This window comes from Pan paniscus, chromosome 15, assembly GCF_029289425.2.
Source record: "Pan paniscus chromosome 15, NHGRI_mPanPan1-v2.0_pri, whole genome shotgun sequence".
Taxonomy (NCBI): Eukaryota; Metazoa; Chordata; class Mammalia; order Primates; family Hominidae; genus Pan; species Pan paniscus.
This window is the reverse complement of record NC_073264.2, coordinates 30,898,281-30,920,375: the sequence shown is the minus strand read 5'-3', so window position 1 is coordinate 30,920,375 and position 22,095 is coordinate 30,898,281. Positions and strand designations below refer to the sequence as shown.

General features: G+C 35.8%; 1 protein-coding gene across 2 annotated transcripts in view; it reads left to right on the top strand.

Annotated features, from left to right (window-relative positions):
• Window positions 1–15,182, top strand: part of PRKD1 (protein kinase D1) — a 353,215-nt gene extending 338,033 nt beyond the window's left edge. For both annotated transcript variants that reach the window (XM_034937377.4, XM_034937376.4), the window contains 2 exons: window positions 13,301–13,386; window positions 14,205–15,182. In XM_034937377.4, the coding sequence (XP_034793268.1) occupies window positions 13,301–13,386; window positions 14,205–14,423 (305 nt within the window). In that variant the 3' untranslated portion in view covers window positions 14,424–15,182. The remainder of the gene's footprint in view (window positions 1–13,300; window positions 13,387–14,204) is intronic.
• The last annotated feature ends 6,913 nt before the right edge of the window (window positions 15,183–22,095 follow it).

Here is a 22,095-nt window from a genome sequence, read left to right as displayed (position 1 = left end):
AGATTTCTAGTAATTTTGCCAAAGAGCCTCTTTGATAATGGCTTATTTTAAACAACCTGTCATGGCCTAGCTATAGATCTATAGCAGGCATTTTTTAACTTTAGCATGCCAGCAGTTAATTAGAGGAGCTAGTTAAAAATGGAAGTTCCCAGGCTCTACCCCCTTAAACTGCCGTTTTGCACTGAGAACATAAGAAGTCCATGGTCCATGGACTACCCTTTCAAAACCGCTGCTCTGGAGCCCAGATCCCCAGAAATAACTTACAGCTGATAGAGCTCTAAAACAATTTTGAATTCAGTTTCTGATATTCAAAGGTAGATACATTATAAAATTTATAAAATCATTTATAAATTTCTGTCATTTCTAAAATATTTTTGTATATTTATCATCTTCTTTATCAGATATATAATATCAGGACATGTAACTTGTTCATGTTACAGATTGCCATGAAAATAGTGAGAATAAAAAAAGAAGCACAAGTATCTTTTTTCAGGAATAAAGAAGAAACAACTATAAACTCCAGGGAAATACAAAAAGTTGTATAACAAAGTCGTGTATAATAAAGATGCAACTAACCTATGTGTCATGATTTTTAGCAATTAAAGGAATGCAGGGGCCAGGCGTGGTGGCTCATGCCTGTAATCCCAGCACTTTGGGAGGCCAAGGCAGGCGGATCACCTGAGGTCAGGAGTTCAAGACCAGCCTGGCCAACATGAAACCCCGTCTCTACTGAAAATAACAGAAATTAGCCAGGCGTAGTGGTGCACACCTGTAGTCCCAGCTACTCGATAGGCTGAGGCAGGAGAATTGCTTGAACCCAGGAGGCAGAGGGTGCAAGTGCCTCTGCACTCCAGCCTGGGCGACAGAGCCAGACTGTCTCAAAAAATAAATAAATAAATGAAATAAAGGAATGTAGGAAAAGAGAATCTCTTTAACACTTAAATTCTCCTTTGGGTATAGGTTTGAAGATATGGGGTTACAGGCTATAGGAGATATGGGTTATAACCTAGAATTTATCAGTTAATGTTTATAAATTACTCCACATATTGCTGATTAATTTTGTTTTATATGACCTGTAAACCAAGCGTGTCTGAGTTAACTATAATTATGCAAAAGAATATGCATAACGAAGCTTCTACAACACCAGGAATAAGGAGAACAAAGAAGTGAAGGGAGCCGTAAAAGCTCTCACATCCACCAAGTTCATAATGGGATTCTGCCAGAGTGAATGAGTGGTGTTATGTGTGTTTATGTGTATCATTTAACATACAATTTAACCATCAAAGCTTAAAGTTTTTAATAAATGTCACATAGATTATCTAAGATCCTCCATACTGTGTGCCAGGCACTATTCTAAATTACAAAGGTGGCCAGTGCTATAATTTAACATATCCAGATTAATTGGGAGAAGGAGGAAAACAATAAGATAGAGAAAACTGGAATGAAATTATTCATCTGTGATGGAAAGAAATCACACTTTTTCAAAGTGATTCTTCTCAAACTATCTGTGATAAAGACCAGTTTTATCTTATTTCAATTTCTAAACATATGGACCAGTACTTTGTAAAATGTACTTAAAATGTGACTGCAATGTTAAATAGCTATAAAAATTTCCAAAGACTTAGTCTCACTTTATATACTTATCTCATCGTTGACTGATTATAAACAATTCAGACCAGCACTGATTCATAGATCACTTTAAGCAGCACTAGTTTAGGGTCAATGAAACAATTATAGAAGATACTGCATTTATTATTTAGAGGTATGGAAATAATTAGAAGAAAAATTTTAAATATTTAAAATAGGTAGTCTCCGGAAAGCAGGTCTAATAATGAGATATAAGAGGCTTTATTTATTTATTTATTTATTTTTGCTTTTGTACATGTCTTACTGATTTAGATCTTTTATCAGGTGCATGCAATAACTTTCATAAAAAAACTAATAAAAATAAAAGGGCATGGCGTGGAAGATAAATGGAGTAAATAGAGTACAACGTTTTGTAGAACTATAATTCTTCCATGCATGGTCTAAAAAGTGTCTAAAATTTGAAATAAATAATATATAATATTTATATGTAAATATTCACTGAGGAGCTGTGGATTAAAGTTCTTTTTCTATAATTGCTGCAATGTGACTGAGCAGTTGAAGATGCAGTCTTAAGTCACTCAACTATCATGTCCACACAAAGAATAGTCAAGTGTGAAGGTCAAATGAATTCTGTCTTCCTACATTCCTTTATTTGCTCAGAATTATAACACATGTAGTAAATGATTCTTCTCTACAGCTGACTTGATTATATAGCTGTTGTTTTCCACAGAGTTTATTCTTAGAGGAAAAGAAATGACACAGATAACCAAGCGATATAAATTGTATAGTTGGTGAAGTGAGATATAATTTGCTTCAGTGCAAGTCGTTTCACTAGGAAAATGATGACAGACCTGTAGCGATGGATTGGAAAGCGTTTGTTAGCGTCATAGTACATTTCCATTATCAAATTGAACTGATGTGTTCAATTAGAGATATACAGTAAATTTGAGGAAGGTTAGTAATGGGCCATGAAGATTCCCAGAGAAGTTGCTATTTTTTTCCTTCTCAGTTTTCATATTCCTTTATATGCCATTAGAGAGGCAAACAGGCAGTAATCAACACAGAGGCAGCCTCGGAAATTGTCTCACAATGAGCCCCTGACCCCTGCAGACAGAAGATCATTTTCTGTGTTCACAGGTGAAGTCTGAAGAAGCACCTATTCCCGAGTCACCTGCTGAGTTGTTTCTGCTCAGCTTCAGAGTCACATGGTTAGTCGGTATTCTCAGGAATTGAGACCAGACGGGAAGCCTTGACATTTGGTGACACAAACACACACACACACACACACACACAAAACTTTAGGAATAATGCAAAGCATAGGAAATGCCTTTAGTGCGTCACAGTCTGATAATTTTGCCTTTAGTGCACTGAAGACACTAAAGGCAAAATTATCAGATTATGATGGTGCAACCAGTGACGCGAGTTTCTTCCACTTGTGTGCTCTGGCAACCTCCATGGTAGTATTTGTGCTTCTTTTTCCTGATAAGCACAGCTATAATTTATTCTTCCAACTGGTCTCAATCCTCAACTATACAATATAGAATACACGGTATCTCAAGGCATAGAATGGCTATCATAATATACCACTACATTTATCAAGGCATCTAAATTTTTAAGATATTTTTGCCATTCAACTTGGTAAATTCAAATTAAATTGGTCACAAGTGTGTTTTTTCTCCAGAAATTGGAGATTGAAAAATATAGCCAGTACAAACACAAAGCAAAGCTAAATAAAAGCCCAGCACCATTACCACATGGTATGTTTTCAAAATCCAACAGTGTTCCAGAACGCTAAACACTTAAGTTGGAAGTAGCACTTTACCATGAAAAGGAACCAGCTGTAGGTCCCTCTTTCACAACATATTGTTCAAAACAAAAAAATAACCCCATTGAAAATAAGCCTCGGGTAGATGAGACCCAGAAATCCAATGGTACGAGAAACAAAAGAAAGACAATTGTCATTTTAATAATTAAACTGTGTTTGTAACAGTTTATGAGCCTTGCAGATCCAGCGAGCCTGCTGAATATTAATGAGTAGATTGATTTGTCAACATATTAACACACTGTCAGACATAACGGCATGGAGGAGAGGCGAGGAGACTAGCCAGTGAACTGCTTAAAAATGCTTACTGGGTGCCAGGAAATTTAATCAGAATTGATAAGATGAAGTGAATTATGGTGGTCAGAACCTCCACTGGGGTTTAACATTCTAAACAATCTCAACTTAAGATTCTGGAATTAATTATGTTTAATTTTAATAAAAGAATATTAATTTTATACAATAAGAAGGAACTTTCCAATTATGAGCCAAAGGCTTAAAATGACTTGAAAAATATCTACCAGTAGAGTGATTTTTTTACATATATACCTATGTATACATATTTCAAAATCCAAATAAGGTAGTATCTGCAAAGCATGTCCCATTAGGAAAAGAATCATTTATTTTGATAGCAAGCAAAATACAGTTCATGAGATTTTCTCTAACAAATGATATTTATAGAGAGAAGCTGCTCAGAGGTTTTAGCAAGCACATTGGCATTGTAAATGCTCAAAATTGGCTGTTTATTTGCCATTCAAAATAGAAATATTTCCTGTATATTTCAGTTACAAAGTTAGTTTCATTTCTGAATGTACATCATAGTTTAGTTGAAATATATAACACCTGAGTTGTGTGTGGAGATGTCTGAATAGAGGATCAACAAAAATATTCTGTAAGTTTGCTTTCTTCCATAACAACAAAGAATAATACTTCAAAATACAGGATGTTAAAAATCTTATCTAACCCCTGTACTGCTCCCAAGTGCCAATCCACTGAGTAATTATCTAGAATATTACCAAATTGTTCTAGTAATGGAAAATACACAATTTCATGAGCAGCCCAGTTTCTTTTTAATTTGACCCCAAAACAATGAACAAAAATGTTCATTTATTTATACACACTGATAGAACAAACCCAATCCCTTTCCAAATAAAGACTCATCTCAGAGGTTTGAAAGCCGTCATCACGTCTCCCCCAGCCTTCTCTTCTCCTGCACAAGTCAGTTCTTTCTTCACCCTCCTGTTCACTGTGGCACAAGCACTCTCTGCTTTATCTACATTATCTTATAGTCAACCCTCAGGACTGATCTGACCTAAGGGTCAATGAGTCTAATTAAGAGTAAAGTGGGCTGGGCACGGTGGCTCACACCTGTAATCCCAGCACTTTGGGAGGCCAGGGCGGGCAGATCATCTGAGGTAGGGAGTTTGAGACCAGCCTGACCAACATGGAGAAACCCCATCTCTACTAAAAATACCAGGTGTGGTGCCTGTAATCCCAGCTACTCAGGAGGCTGAGGCAGGAGAATTGCTTGAACCCTGGAGGTAGAGATTGCGGTGAGCCAAGATCATGCCATTGCACTCCAGCCTGGGCAACAAGAGCAAAACTCCGTCTCAAAAAAACAAACAAAAAAAAGAGAGTAAAGTGAAACGACTACTTCCCTCATTACAAAGTACACATTTCTGTTAGCACAACATAAAATAATATTTGATTTGGGGATAAGAAATAGGATCATACTGAGTTTACTGTGGATTTAAAACCCAGATTTCATTCTTACATATATTGTTGATAAGCCAGATTTTCCAATTCTGTACTTAGTCCTTTTGAGGAGGTTGAGAGAGAAGGACCTAAATAGAGGACATAGTTTCAATTGTCTCCTTTAAGTTATTTTACCAGCATGGCCCATTGCTCCAGTCTGTAGTTATTTGGGAAATTATTTGTGTAATCCAATTTGTTTGCTCTTCCTGTTGGCAACTTCTGAACAGAAATTATCCTTAAACCCTTCTATCTCTGCATTCCAGATACTGAACAAGATGGAGCTGAGGACAGATACCTCTATGATTAGATACTTTTCTGTATATTTATGTCCATCTATTCAAGGACCCTTTGGGCAATATTAAGCCAGTTTTTAACCACTATCAATATTCTCATACCTCTAGCTCCTTGCTACTCAAAATGTGGTTTAAAGTCCAGCAATATTGGATTGCCTAGCAGCCATTAAAATACAGACTATCAGGCCCCACCTCAGAACTACCAAATCAGAATCTTCAGTTTAAGATCTCTTAACTATTTTTCATATGTATGTAAAAGAGAAGCACTTCTTAGCACAGTCATGCTCAACTGTAGCTGCACAGACTTGAGGCACTTCTGCAAATATTGATACAAATATCAATATCCTCTCCTAAGGATTTTCACTTGACCTTTGGTTTGAGTATCAATATTTAAAAATAAAACTTCCCAAAGGATTTTAGTGTGTAGTCCATTAAAACGAACATTGTAAAATAAACATAATCTTCATGGCAGTTACTCTCAGCATCATTCTGATTTTCTAAAAGAAGTCACTGATCTTATGATCTGTTATATTTTGTAAGGTTGTGATGCTCTACCATCCAGAAATATTTTTAGCCAAAATATACAAACCATATGCTTAGTTCATTAAAATGAAACCAAGTCCAGTATGAACATGATCAGAATAATATAAATATATTTTGATTTCTTCTTTAAATTTTGAATCAATTGGGCTTCAGTTTGGAGGCTGCCATATGGGTGTGTTTAAACAATTTATGATTTCCAAGCTCATATCCCCAGTTTTCAGGAGGAAATGAAATTGGATGAAAAGCAAAGGAGTAACCATTGATAGAATAACTTTCTACAGAGGAAAGAAGTGAAAAGGAAAGATGCCGACTCGAGTCTCTAAAGGTCTTGCACTTCATTGGATTCCAGTAATTGACTCCGGAGCGAGTGAGACGATGATTTCCAGTGGCCTTGTTTGCAGCCGGCAGCCTCTGGTTTCAGTCCCTGAGAGGAGCGTCCCAGTTAGTGTTGCTGAGCAACAGCATGCTGGGTTGAGAGCTGGAATGTGAAGGGTTGCAAAACGATTTTTAAAATAAACACACAACTTCCCATCAGCATGAAGCAAGCCAAAGGGAGAGAAGTACTAAGCACTACACTGTGACAGGTGGTGAGGCAGAATTGAAAGGGAAAAAAAAAGAGAAAACACTTGCCTGAAGGCAAGGAGCTTGAAGGTTGATTGGCGAAGGCTCTATCACCAGAATGATTGTTCTGTCTGGTTTCTATTTTGAAAAGATACCTGAATAATTTGGGGTGGAGAGAAGTCGGGGGAAAATGTACTGTGTCTTGACAAAAGAGATCAGCCTTGAGGTTTCACAGGTGATTTCCCGCCTGAAAAATACACATTATAAAATAAACATAATCTGCATGGCAGTTACTCTCAGCATCATACTGATTTTCTAAAAGAACTCACTGATCTTACGATCTGTTATATTTTGTAGAGTTGTGATGCCCTACCATCCAGAAATATTTTTAGCCAAAATATACAAACCATATGCATACAATATGGGTATTGAAACTTAGAGCTAAGAAAATGGCGATTTAAATTTCTATTTAATGTATTCAGTCTGCCAAATTAGCAAGCATTTTTCTAATGCATTACAGTTTAAATATATTTTACTTTAAATATTTATAAAACTTACGTGCAAAAAAAAGGAATACCCAATCTGTGTGACCTTAAAGGAGCTAAAATCTAATGATGAGAGTGTGGGGAGATAGGCATGTATTGAAATAATAAAAGGAAATAAAATGGGAAATGGAACATGATTGAAAGGTGTGACCTGGGGAACCTATTAAGAATTTAAATATGTCCAGTTACAGTCTTTTCTTAGAGTTTTCTGCAAGCTTTGGATGCCTTTCAGTTTAGCCACAACGATGACACCTGTAAATCTACCTTCTGCATACAAAACACCTGTTGTATCTACACACTTGGTATTTGCTTTAAAATGGAGAATGACTGCAATATAGTGTGTGCAACTTCAAATATAATTCTGTATTTTGTTGTTATTGTTAGAAAAAATGGAATCTATATCATATTCTGATGGAATGCTTCTTTTCATATTAGAACATAAAGCCCTCTGCACCTGTATATACCATTTAATTTTGTCTTTGTTCAGGTATCCTTGTGCACCTAGCAAATAGGCTGCACAGAACTTCGGCTATCCTAATAGCTGCTGAAAGTCCCATTCTACTAAAAGAGAATGTTTGATAAAATTTTCTCTTTGCTTTCCTGACTTTTTTTGTCTCTAAACTGATAGGGCAAGGAGAAAAAATGCTGTACAGGAAGTTAGAAGGAGAGTAACTGTGTTAGCCAAAAATTTATTGTAGCAAAAGAAACATTAGATTTCAAAAAATAAATTTTTTTTTATAATTTGTAGGGAACATTATTGTGAATCCATGGCTAGAGACATTTTATAAAGCACAAAACTCTGCTCATGAGGAGAAAATTTTAAAATGGAAATGTACACCATACAGTTGTTTAAAATTTTTCCATAAGAAGAGAAAAAAAAGACTTCCCACATGCCCAGTTGTGGCTATTTAAGAAACTTTAGATTTAAGACAAGGTATTAAAAAGATGAAAGGAGAGGATTGAGCTTAAGCATAAATAAAGATAATCAAATTCTCAGAATAATGTTAGAAAGACTCACCCCCCAGAATAAATGAGGGGGTATAATCAGAAAATAGTCATACCACTTTTCGAAAAGGTTGGTGTCATGTTTACTGCAAAAAGAAGGAGGAACTAGCCACTGCCTGTTTTACTCCTGTGTCCTTCAGGAACAAAGTGGTGTGAGGTGGGGGTATTCAAACTGAGAAAATAGCAGGGGAAGAGGGTACAGGGAACCCAAGAGAATAAAGGATTCTCATTTCCCCTACTGCTTTGGCCCTTGTTCCATCTCTGCTATTTAAACGGCATCTGTTTATTGCCTGAAACCACTGAAAGACCGCACTATGTTCCGATATATCTTACCCCAAGAAACCTAGGTATTTGGATATAGTCCTTTTGCTGTTTTTATAGAAGGAGGTACAGGGTACCAAGAATGTCTGAGGCATTCTTCCCGAAGTATCTCTTTTGCACAGGGCTCCAGATTTCTGAGGGCCCCAGATCCTTGTGGAGCTGCAGGTAAACTGGAGTTTCGGCATTCCTCTACACTTCCCCACTGGGGCACGAGCATCCTAATCTGCAGCTGTGCCAGATTATGACATTTCATTCTGCTCCACTCCTTACTTCCTTCCCTCCCACAGCCAGACCATGTTCCCTTTCTCCTTTACTTTGTTTTTGAGAGGAATTCATAGAATGGCCCAATTTTGTATGTCTCCCACATTGTCCCTCTCACTACTCTCCTGCAGTTCCAAAGGCATGTCCTACCACCTTCACTCTAGATCTAAATTCTGAATTTTGATGTTAGTTTTGGAACTGGACTCCAGACCCCAGTTGGGCTCTTTTTTCCCTCGTTGTTGGCTCTCTTCTGGGACTGCTGTGTCTTCTCCAGCTTTACTAGACTGACTGTTCCTTTACAACTGGCTTCCCCTTTCCCTTGTCTTAGTGTCTTTATCCTTGATAAATTACACATGGCAGTCTCTGCTGGGAGCTGGCACCTATGGGAAATGGAAGTATCACAAAAGTGCACTCAATAGCAGCTATGAGATGGGTAAATGTTCAGAGCTGGACACACTACATATTGAAGAAACTAACAGATGTGCTTTTAGAGCCGTGGTAATTTTTAATAAATCATAGATAAAATGAGAGATACCAAGGTATTTAAGACAAGTAGAATTTCTAAAAGGGGGAAAGAATGGATTCTGAAATTATTCAACAAGAAGCTCGATAAAATGAGAGAGATACCAAGGTATTTAAGACAAGTAGAATTTCTAAAAGGGGGAAAGAATGGATTCTCAAATTATTCAACAAGAAGCTCAGTATTTATCCTTGACAAAATTCTAGAATGAATGAATGATTAAATAGATGATTTGCAAATATTTAGAAAACAAATCTTGGCCCTGAGAAGAAAATGACTGAAAGTCAGTATTTGTCAATGTAAATTTACTTAAAATGTATTATTCCAGAACAACTGCACTTTTTTTTAAGTAGGATTACCAGATTGGTAGAATGAGTCTTACCAAGAACCGATGTGTCTCAATGATAAAGCATTTGAAAAAAAAATAGCCTAAAATAGCCTTTGGAGAAGATGGTAAATATGAGCTACATAGGAATAGTTCTAGGAGGAAGCACTGCCTGCTTTTAAGACTTGCTCAAAGAATAATTAATAGGCCTGGCAGTTGGTAATGTGTTTTGTGATAGAGTCAGAAAGCCCTATGTTTAGGCCTTATCCTGAAAAAAGTTCTAATAATTGTATTAATACATAGCAGATGGGGTTATTCGGTGTGGACATGACAGAAAGCTGGGAGAATTAATGATATGAGGCAGAGCTATGGTCACAGAGATGCACATACACATATACACACATCCTTGCATTCAAGCACATAAAAGTGTGGTGGAAACATAACTAAGAATTTAATTATGACTGTAAAAATAAAATATTAGTTAATTTTTGAGATAATTATCCACTTATAATGATAAGTTAATGGCATAATATGGCCGCAGTCTGCCATAGTGTTTAAGAGCACAGGCTTTGAATTCCAGTCCCCCTGGGTTTCAAATTCAGCTGTATTGCCTAGGAGCTGTCTGACTTTGACCAACTTACATGGCCTTTTGAAGCATCACGTTTTCCTTTTATTAAAATGGAGATTAAAATAATAACTACTTTCAGGGGGTTGTTATAAGGACTAAATAAGAATATGAATGTAATTTTTTAAAAAAGAATGAAAACTCCTCAATCCTAGGCTATATGAATAATATATTTGCGTATAATTCAAATTGGCAGTTAGTGAGGAAAATGTTGGTCAGTGATGATCACTGAATTTTAACAGGGACATTGAGTAGAGCTAGTGAATATTAAAATCGAGGTGTACAGGAGGACTAAGCAGGCTGAAAGATCTGAAGGAACTACAGAGGTGAGATTAAGGGGAATGAATCACTGTCTCCAAAGATGTAAAGAACTGTCATATAGAATAAAGTTCTCCATTGCATCTAAAACATAAATAGGACTAATGACAGTAAGTTATAAAAAGAAAACACTTTTTTTTTTTTGGCTTTGAGTAGGATATGAATTAAAGGTCAAAGATTCAAAATGGTGTATTGTGTCATGATGTCATCTGTGGTCTGGGGAGGGGCATGCATGTGCCTTTGCAACTAGATTGTGAGCTTTTCAGGGTCAGGGCTTGATCATTAACTTTTTATTTCATAAGTAATTGCCAACAGGAATTAAGGAAGATTTGGTGAATGAACAGATAAATGAATGATTTATACATACATAATACATCTGAGGCTATTTTATTACATGAATATTGTATCAATGTAGACATGGCCAGTAAAGAGAATATTGGAAGGAAAAAAGCCTCTAGACTGTGTTCAAAAATGTTTAGTAAAATGCATTTTGGATGGTATAGTTAATGCTGGATTGTATACAACTTGATTAATAAAAAGGATATTTTAAGAGTTCCAGAAAAGTAACAAGCAGAACAGAATTCTCAACTACAAATGACGGACCTATTTTCTCACTAATACCATGGTCCCAACATTTAGCTATAGGTGCTAACATTTAATAGTTCATTATTTCTGTTGTGTGCTTCCAAAAGCCACAAAATGTATGTATACACACACACACACATTTATTTATACATACACGTTTCTCCTCTAATTCTCTCCTTATATCCTTAACCATTTTCTCTTGGAGGTAGTTGCCATTGCCTTGTTGTGCTTACGCAGGTCACTTGGGTTGGGTACTGTGGCGTAGTCAGACTAATGATTGTATGCTTCATTCAGCAGAACAATTTTTTCATTTTTACTTATTCCATTCCCTTCAGACACTTCTAGTTTCCCCTCTGATAGTACTTCCCTCCCCATTATGCAGTGTGGTTCACTGTTGGGGCCCATTTGGGCACAAACCAGACCTTTTGTTGAGTTACTGTACTCCTGCCTTTCTAATTACAGAATTCCAAACAGAATGAGTGAATTAATGACATGAATTTATTTCCTGCAGTGTCTAGGGCAGCGTAATGCTGCAGCAAGCTTGCAATAGCACATAAGCTCTCCCTTCACTCCTTGTCCTCCATTTTTGCCGTGTGACTTCACAGCAGCAAGAATGGAAGGTGCACTTTACTCACCAGTGAGTAAATCATGTGAATGGATATTTTAAAGCACATGCCCTATACGCAGTTCACAGAACTATACTTTAAAAGCTCTCTGAGAACACATGCTTGGAATATGAAAATGTACTGAGTACTGTATTTCTTCAGGTATCCTAGGTAAGGCAAGAGTGTATAGGCATAGGCAACATTTAAATGTGTGTTGTTGCATTTCATTTCTCCAAATAATTGTTTGATATTTGACTCTACAGCCCTTCAGGGCAGGCAAATACTTGGAACATTAGCACCATACAGATATGATTCTCAATTACCAAAAGACTGTAGAAGTCACTTTTCCTTGCCTGACACTGGGAAGGATTCTGATTGAAGGAAGCAGTCTTTGTTCCTCTGGTCTCATGTGACAGTCTGTATCTTCAGGTCCATACAGGTTGATGCACACCAAAAAGTGGATTCAAAGCTGCCTATTCAAGACTTGGTGATAGGGAAAGATGAGGAGTTAATTTTCATTTTCGTTTATCAGCTGCCTGTTTGATTAAGATTTTTGGTAGGAAGAGCCATCTTTCAGACATAATGCCTAGGGTAGGTTAAGGGCAAAAATTAACTCTTTGAAATATAAATGCTTCCATTAGGTTGGCAGATTTCACTAAGCTCTTTTTAGGAAGAAAATGCTAAAATTCAAAAAAAGAAACATGGAAGTTATTACAAGAATGAGAAGTGTGAGGGAATGACTTTAATAAATAATGAACTATTAATGACGTATACTGAAAATATAATGTCCAGAAAAGGAGAGTGAGAACTCCATCACATGGTACTGTGGGTAACTAGGATGATTTTCAGACTAGATAACGATGAGTATTACTTTTTCTTCATAAATTACACTCACAGACTCCCCAGTCACAAGCAGAGTACTAGGCCAGAGGGATTGTGGTTCTAACCCCTCAGAGAACATTTCTTGTTAAATAGACTTCTTTCCTGTCTTCCTCTAGAAAGTCTATGAAGGCTGATATAATTCCAATACATTGGTTATTTTTGAAAGCAAAAGCAAAGTGAAAGCAATTCAAGTGTTTTCTTCTTGGGCTGTTGGTTTTCAGGCTCCAAGTTTATCATGAGATATGATCCATGTTATGATGTATTTTTTCCATACAAATATGATGTTCAGATGTCTGTCATTTTAATTCAATACTGTGTGAACCATTGTGTGTATTCAAACGTCTAGCATGTTTTATAACAAAATTAGTAAATGCTTTATCTTGAATATTAGTTTTATCCTGCCCATATTGTAAGACATATTTAAATGATGTACATATAAACAAAATTTCTAAACTAAAGAAAGTATTAAAGAGTAGACCAATTGAAATTCATATCATACAATAGACTCTAATACTTCTTCCATAATTACTTCCAACTTCTTCTTTTTTTTTTTTTTTTTTTTTTTTTTAGTATCCAAAATAAAATGAAGGCCAAAGTTTCAGTATTCTTAAGAGGACTTTTTTTTTGGTTCTAGTGCCTTGTCACTATGCTGCATTTAACTGTGTGAAATAGCAGATGTGAAATAAACTATAAATGAATTATGCATATGTTACAGATTTGTCATCTATTTTTACTGATAATTTTTTTCAGCCATTGATCTTATCAACAATTTGCTGCAAGTAAAAATGAGAAAGCGCTACAGTGTGGATAAGACGTTGAGCCACCCTTGGCTACAGGTAAACAATAATCACTGAGTTTTCTTAGTTGAATGAGCTTCTAAATATTTATAGGATTTTGATATTTAGAAATCTTTTGCAATAATTTTTAAAGTGTGATTATTCTAATATCAATTTATTTGCTCAAATGCATGCAACTTCATAGGATTTAATAACAATTTAGTGTTTCTAAACATTTTTCTCTACCAGGATAATTTGATAGAAGAGATACACGCACGCATATACACACACACACACAGCCCAAAACCAAAAGGCAAAACCAAAAATAAATAAATAAACCAAGGATCATAACAGACCTCAGAGGACCAGATTTCAAAAGCATCTGTATGTGTAATCCTGATAAATGTACAAATAGATGCCCATCTGGTCATGCACTGTACTCATTTAGAAGCTATATTTTTAAATGCTAGGTTATTATGTATGGAACAAATGCATGGCAAATACAAAGTATATGGATGTGCTTTATTATTTTCACATAGAATTTAAACTTTAGGAAACTAATACTCTGAAATACTGAAAGATTATTTGTAGGCATTAAATTTCAAAGGAATACCGGCATTCCTGATTGCTTGACTGCAAACATTAATTGCCCACTCTTTGATCCATGCTATCATATAAACAGTATGTATTTGCAAAGGTTAGACAAATAGGATGGCTTTGGTGCTGACGCTGTCACTTGAGGATGCGTGATGAAAGATTCAGCGCTGTTAGAGTGGAAGGAAAAGGGTAACTCGTAGATTGCAGAAACTGACATCATATGAAACAGTATGTTGAGTTGTAATGATCTCTACGGTAATATTTTGGAATTTCTTCTTCAGGACTATCAGACCTGGTTAGATTTGCGAGAGCTGGAATGCAAAATCGGGGAGCGCTACATCACCCATGAAAGTGATGACCTGAGGTGGGAGCAGTATGCAGGCGAGCAGGGGCTGCAGTACCCCGCACACCTGATCAATCCAAGTGCTAGCCACAGTGACACTCCTGAGACTGAAGAAACAGAAATGAAAGCCCTCGGTGAGCGTGTCAGCATCCTCTGAGTTCCATCTCCTATAATCTGTCAAAACACTGTGGAACTAATAAATACATACGGTCAGGTTTAACATTTGCCTTGCAGAACTGCCATTATTTTCTGTCAGATGAGAACAAAGCTGTTAAACTGTTAGCACTGTTGATGTATCTGAGTTGCCAAGACAAATCAACAGAAGCATTTGTATTTTGTGTGACCAACTGTGTTGTATTAACAAAAGTTCCCTGAAACACGAAACTTGTTATTGTGAATGATTCATGTTATATTTAATGCATTAAACCTGTCTCCACTGTGCCTTTGCAAATCAGTGTTTTTCTTACTGGAGCTTCATTTTGGTAAGAGACAGAACGTATCTGTGAAGTAGTTCTGTTTGGTGTGTCCCATTGGTGTTGTCATTGTAAACAAACTCTTGAAGAGTCAATTATTTCCAGTGTTCTATGAACAACTCCAAAACCCATGTGGGAAAAAAATGAATGAGGAGGGTAGGGAATAAAATCCTAAGACACAAATGCATGAACAAGTTTTAATATATAGTTTTGAATCCTTTGCCTGCCTGGTGTGCCTCAGTATATTTAAACTCAAGACAATGCACCTAGCTGTGCAAGACCTAGTGCTCTTAAACCTAAATGCCTTAGAAATGTAAACTGCCATATATAACAGATACATTTCCCTCTTTCTTATAATACTCTGTTGTACTATGGAAAATCAGCTGCTCAGCAACCTTTCACCTTTGTGTATTTTTCAATAATAAAAAATATTCTTGTCAAAATATGTGTCCACCTCATTGAATTATTTTCATTCATCATTCACACTAGGGTTTTCAGGCCAACTAGAAGAAGAAGTGTCTGCTCAAAAAGCAGGAAAAAAGCTCATAGTGTAGAATGTAGTTTTATCTACTCTGAAGCAGTAAACGTATGTTTCAAAGTGGAGTGAGGCCTTCCTGTCTTGCATGTGGATTAATGTCTAATAGAAAGGAAGGCTTTCAAAGTGAAAAGTGACCAAAGCCAAACAGAGTGCTTGGAGGCATAGTTAGGATGACTCTGAGTAGTTGGAATATTGCAAATAGCATCTTAATGTAGCTTCCTGATTTAGTCAATATAAGCTGGAGATTTATTAGAATACCAGATCTGGTTTCTTTTCATATGATCTAAAGATGGTTCTGAGGTGAACCAAAAAATACTAGAAAGTAATCCCTAAACAGGAAGGCGCCTCAAGTGAAGTTCTACAGCCTGGAGAAGACAAATTGGACCTAACAGATTTGAGGTATATAATATGAATAATGTGGGCTGTTTTCCTTAGTAGCAGGATGGGAATAGCATACTATGTAACAGAAAAAAAATTGTAATTAATGTTTGGAAGAATGTTACAAGAGTTGTGGAACACTTGAATATATTAGATAAGTATGTTAAGACTGTACTCTTTCCACTTGGAGGAATGAGGGGACAATAGATAATCTTTCCAATGATTAGTCTCTGTTTTGTATTACTATTGAACTTTAACAAGCATAAAAATTTTAAAGTTCCTTCATCTACTTTTCTCTAGGGGTAGGGTGTGTGTGTGTGCGTGTGCTCATGCATGCACAAGTGAATTTGCATACACAAGCATACATGTACCACCAACTTGAAAGAATAGAATGTAAATCAGTAAGACAATAACTCTCTCGCCAACCTAGGAATATAACTGACACCTTTTCTATGATACCTTTTCTAAGCAATTTCAGGAAAATGGAAAAGGAGTGGAAGCATATAAAGTTTTTCCCTCTTAATATGTGCATAATATAAATTAGAGGCTTATTGTTTGAATTATGATAATTTATGTAGTTTATATGCCTATGTTTTATCAGCTGCAGTATAAAATGTAATCAATAACTTTTATTGCTTGATATGGGATTCTAAAAGGATTATAGGACAAGAAACTATGATAATATTATCCATATAATATAAAATATCCTAGAGTCCTTGATGATTGGCAAGAGTAACCAAATATTACTGTACATTATAAAACCACACAGAAGTTGATTATCCATGCAGCAAAAAATTATTTCACATCTGTTCTACACAGCTCTTTGCTAGATTCTAAGATTTTGTAATGTGAATAAGACATGATCCCTGCACAAAATAAATTTATTATATAGAAGTGAATAAACAAATTTGGTGCTTTTAGAAAATAAGATGTAAAGGTATAAAGCATCATGGAGAACAGTTAATAATGGAGAAAGAAAGCAACAGAATGATGTTTGAGCAGAGCTAGAAAAAAATCATAGGAATATACCTGGCTGAAAGTAGGAGAAAACAGCATGAACGAAGACATGAAGGTCCAAAGAGGACTGTTAGAAAGACAAAAGTACTTCTTTATAACAGAAGAATAAAGGTAAGGAAGAACTGAAGAAGTCCATCCAGTAGAAATGGGTGATGATCTTGGTCTGGAGGCCCTTGTGTGTTATTCTGGGTATTCGGGATTTATTCTGTGTAAATCCCAGGAAACCAACATTGTTTAAGCTGAAAGGAAGGATTAATCAGAAGAAGTTAGAGATGTAGAGTGAGTTCACATTTTAACATTTGTATATGAAGTTCCTGTAGGACACCCAAGTTTGAAATGTTCTAAAAGTACTTAGCTATGAGTCTGGGGTTTAGGAAAGAAATCTGGAATTGAAGATAGAGATTTGAAAGTCAACATCCCACAATATGTTAATGGGGAATGACTCATCCCTGGGGGAAAATAAATATAATGAAAGGAAAGTGGTCTTAGGACACAAACCTGAGAAGTATTGATTTGGAAGCATCCGTCAGAATATGAGGAAAATTGAAAAGGAATTTTCAGAGGTAGAATCAAATGGAGTAATATTACAGAAATCAAGAGAAGAAATAATTTCAAGGATTAAGTAGGTAACAGCAGAACATGTTATGGCAAGATCATGGATTTAGCCTTTTGGGGGCACCCTTAGCAACTATTTCAGCAGTTTGTAGTGAACAGGCCTTTCCTGCTGCATTCAGAGTAGCTATGTCTAAAGAATTTCTACGTGGCAATGATACTGACACAGCCTATACTGCAGTGTCATCAAGCAAAGGGGTGAGAAAACAACTGCCAATGTCAAGGAAAAAAGTGGGCCACTAAGAGTCATGCCACTTTCCGCCACCAGCCATATTAGTGAAGATGCAAAGACTCCAATTTTAGTAAATCAGCACCCACTTCTGTGCTAAATACCAGCAATAAGTTTGCCAAGACTTCACATCCATGGTATATTATAAAAAATAACGTGGGCAGGTGAGTAGTTTATATTTAATACAAGATGCAGATTAGCATTTTTGATGCAGAAAAGGTATCTTTTATCATTATGACAAAAGTAAAAGAAGTGACAGAAACTCATTTGAGGAAAGATGTGTCCTCTATCATTGTCACAGAGGCAATATTTCTTCAAACAACCATATTATTGTCAGCTCACCCAAGATGCTATGAAAATTGCTAGTCTCTATGTATCCAGAACCATTAGAGCAAACTACCATGGTTCTTGCTTTTGGCCTGAGCAAGGGGACAGCCTTGAGAGAAATGTTTTCATCAGTGATGCTTTTTATATGTCCATTATCCCTAAGGAAGAAATAATCTTTGAGTTTAGTGAATACACACTCTGATAGAGACAATTTTGAGAAATCTATGGTCAGCCGTTTCATTGAATGTATATAATAAGTACAGTGATTAAAATAAGAAAGCCATCTGTCCCCTGCTCTCTTCATTCATTATCCAATCAATATTCAGTTTGACGACCTTCATAAAGTAACTAAATTTTGCATACCCTTTGTTTAGGCCTATCTTAAGGAACCAAATACTAGTTCATCTGAAGACACATTAAGGCCCATGGAGAAGGGTCTGCTTCCTTTAATTGCGAAAAGGTTGCACACTCTTTCATCTCTGATCTTTCCACATTGCCTGAAACATTGTTCTCTCTGCCCCCTCCCTCTACTGTGTTAATGCCTATTAATCCTTTTGCCATTTGTTTGGCCTATGTCTCCTGTCTTTTTTGTTCCCCTGCTCCTCTTTAACTGCCTCTTTTGTGCTAGATACATATTTTTAGTGTAATATTTTAATTCCTTTGTTGAATTTTTACTTTGTTTTAGTTATTTTACTGATGATTCCTCTAGGGATTATAATATGCATATTTACGTATCGCTACTTCAAATTAACCCTAACTTAATTCCAGTGAAATATACGAAATTTGCTCCAATATAGCTCCATTCCCACCACCCTTTTTTGTGATATTATTGTCATATATATTACAGTTGTATGTATTGGAACCATTTTGTAATAGTGTTTTATGCAATTATTCTTTAAATCAGTTAAGAGAAGAAAGGAGAAAAATATTTTTTCCTTTACATTTACTTACCTTTTCCATTGTTCTTTATTTTTTTCATGTAGATTAAAGGTATTATTTATTGAGTGTCATTTCGATTCTTCCTGAGTATCTTTCTTTAGTGCTTCCTTGAGGCAGGTCTGCTAGCAACAAATTCCCAGTCTTTGTATATCTGGCAATGTTTTTATTTCACCTCAGTTTTTGAAGTAAAATTTTGCTGGGTATAAAATTATTCATTGACAGATTTTTTTCCCTCAGTATTTTAAATATGTCATCCTGCCACCTTTTACCCTCTATTATCTCTCATGAAAGATCACCTTTAATCTTACTGTGGTTTCCTTACATGTGATGAATTGCTTTTCTCTCACTGCTTTCAATATTTTCTCTTTGTCTTGCAACAGTTTAACTATGATGTGTCTAGATGTTTTTTGTTTGTTTGTTTGTTTGTTTGCTTTTTCTTTGCGATTAGCCTACTTGGGTTTGTTGCAGTTCTTGGATGTGTAGATAAATAGTTTTCCATCCAATTTGAGAAAAATTAGGCCATTATTTCTTCAAAGACTTTTCTCTCCCTTCTTATCTTATCTGTCTGGGACTCACATTACATATAAATTGGAGTGCTTTGGTGAGTGGCAAAGGTTTCTGAGGCTCCATTCATTTTTCTTCATTCTTTTACTTTGTGTTCTTCAGATTGGTTAATCTATATTGATGTGTCTTCAGCTTCATTGGTTCTTCCTTCTACCAGAACAAATCTGCTGTTAAGTACCTCTGGTGATTTTTTCTTTCTTTCTTTGGTTCTATTTTATTATGAAATACACTTATCTTTTTTAAGAAATATTTTATATTGACCGAGTCACTGTTATTATACTATCCTTTAATTCTTTACATGTGTTCTTCTGAGTCTTTAAAGCATATTTTTAACAGCTGCTCTGAAGTCTGTCTATTAGCTCCAACATTTGGGTCTTCTCCCTCTCTTTCCACCTCATCACAGACAATTTCCATTGAAATCCCCAAATTGTGATGTATGCATTCACACTTTGTTGTTGCTTTTTCATGCCTTGTTGAAAACTGGATATTTTAAATAATGTGTCATAGCAACTCTGTATTGTGATCCATCCCCCCAGTAGCTGTTGCTGTTGCTATTTGTTTGTTTAGTAACTTTCCAAAATTATTTCTCTAGAATCTATCTTCCGCATAGTAGGCAGCTGCTGATGCCTCTGATGGGTGTTTTGTTTTTTTAATGTTTTTTTGTTGTTGTTGTTTTTACTTTAAGTCTGCCTGCCTAGGAGCCACCTCTGTAACAGAAGAGCTTAGTGGTCAAACAATAATAGTTCAGACACTGTGTTTAAGTACCTTGAGCCAATAAAGCTTCTACCCTTTTCTGATGTATCTAAGTGTGAGTTAAGTTCAAACAGTTAATACATTGCCCCAGCTCCTTTTACTTTGTGTGTGTGCAAGGCCTTACATTCAGTCAGGGAAGAGTAGATGCCTAAGGCTTTCTTCAGTCTCTTCTGAGTGTGTATGGAGCCTTATAAATACATGTAGCCTTTCAGCCACCAGGGATATGTAGAAACTTTCTCTGTATCTTCCTATTAAATTTCTGATTGTTCTACTAGTCTTTTCATTGCCCCAATCAGTATTCTAACCTAACAGAGTTGCAACACTGGCCTTCCATGCATCAGTATTCCAACTTAAAGAGAGCTGCAACATTGTCCTTCCATGACTGTTTGCAACCGACATTGCTATTGTCAGCCCCCTCCATTAGCAAGGTTTCTTGTTTTTCCCAGCCTGCCTCACTCTAGTAGAACTACCTTTTCAGAGGGCAGATAATAGGGGATAATGGGAGCAAGCTAAAAGGCCGTAGATTCCCATTATTCTTACTTAGTTTTAGTAGTTTTTCTCAAATAAATGCTTAGTAATTTCATGTCTGCTCTTGGCCAATTTCTAAAGTCCTAAATTTGTTGTTTCAACACCTTTTCCAGTTATATCATTGCCCTTTGGGAAAGGATTTGCTGAGGGTTTCATGTTGCTATTCTAGAAGTCCCCAGAGATTATATTAAACTAATTTAAGAATGTTCATAAGCCATTAAACAAAATTTATATAATCTATTATAAATAAAAATACAAAATGAGTTAGAAACATTCAGAGAATTCCAAGTTTTCTCTTGTTTTCAAATTTCTTATGATGAGCTACTAAACTATCAGGTCATTAAATGTTAATTCTCTTGAGAGTAAAACATCTAATTTAAAAATTACATTTAATCCATTTCTTCCTCTTGTGGGCTCTGAGTGTCTGAACATTATGACTCCCTGTACCCGAATGGGTAAAAGCATTCTCTATCTCTTTAACAAAATATGAGTGGGTGTAGATGTAGCCCACATAAACCTTTAAACCCTAAGAGCTAATCTCATCTAACAGCAACATGCCATTCGAGGAGGACCTGCCAAATTGTTTTTCCATATACAAAAATGTAGCACCAGGGATAACTATTCTGCATAATTTCCTCAGCATTGTGAGCTCCTTTGTTTTTTTGTCCTTCTGATTTGAGTTGTTTATTTTTCAACTCACTCTAAACTTTTCTTGCGCTTTCAGTGAACGAACTGTTTTTTGTTTTGTTTGTTTGTTTGTTTAATTTGAGTAACCTTCTAACTGACTCTTCTCCTTATGCTTTCTTACCTCCATTGAAACAGACTCCACCACCACAGTCACCAGTTGTTCCTGGTGTGTTTGGTTTCTAACAACAAATTATTGTTTGATTTTCTACAAGCTCAGTCAAACACACACACACACACACACACACAGACACACACACACACACACACACACACACATATATATATATATATATATGTCAGCATGGATCTTCTTTATCCTTCTAGCAAACATTTTCTATATTTTATTTCTCTACCAAATTTGTGACATTTTTTCTCTTTGCTTTCTGTGTGTATATCCCATAAAATAAAATCCTATTTTTGTTTAAGTTTTACTTTGGGTTTGGGGATAAATGTGATGGTTTGTTCCATAGGTAAATTTGTGTCACACTCAGGTCGTAAATTTCTTCTACAGATTTAAAATCCTAATTTTTATCACCAATAAATCTCTTCTCATAAGAATGATCAATGGCCTTTAACTTAATATTGATCAATTCTCTCAATATAGTGTAGAGGTTAAAAACCCAAATGTGTAGACAGACAAAACTTGGCTTGAATTCTGGGTGATAATGAAAACATTGTACTATCATGTCTTTTTCAGGGTGTTTAAGAGATTAAATGGAATAATGAATCTAAAACAGTGAATATTTGTCCCATGGCATCGATAACAGATTCAATAAGTAATATT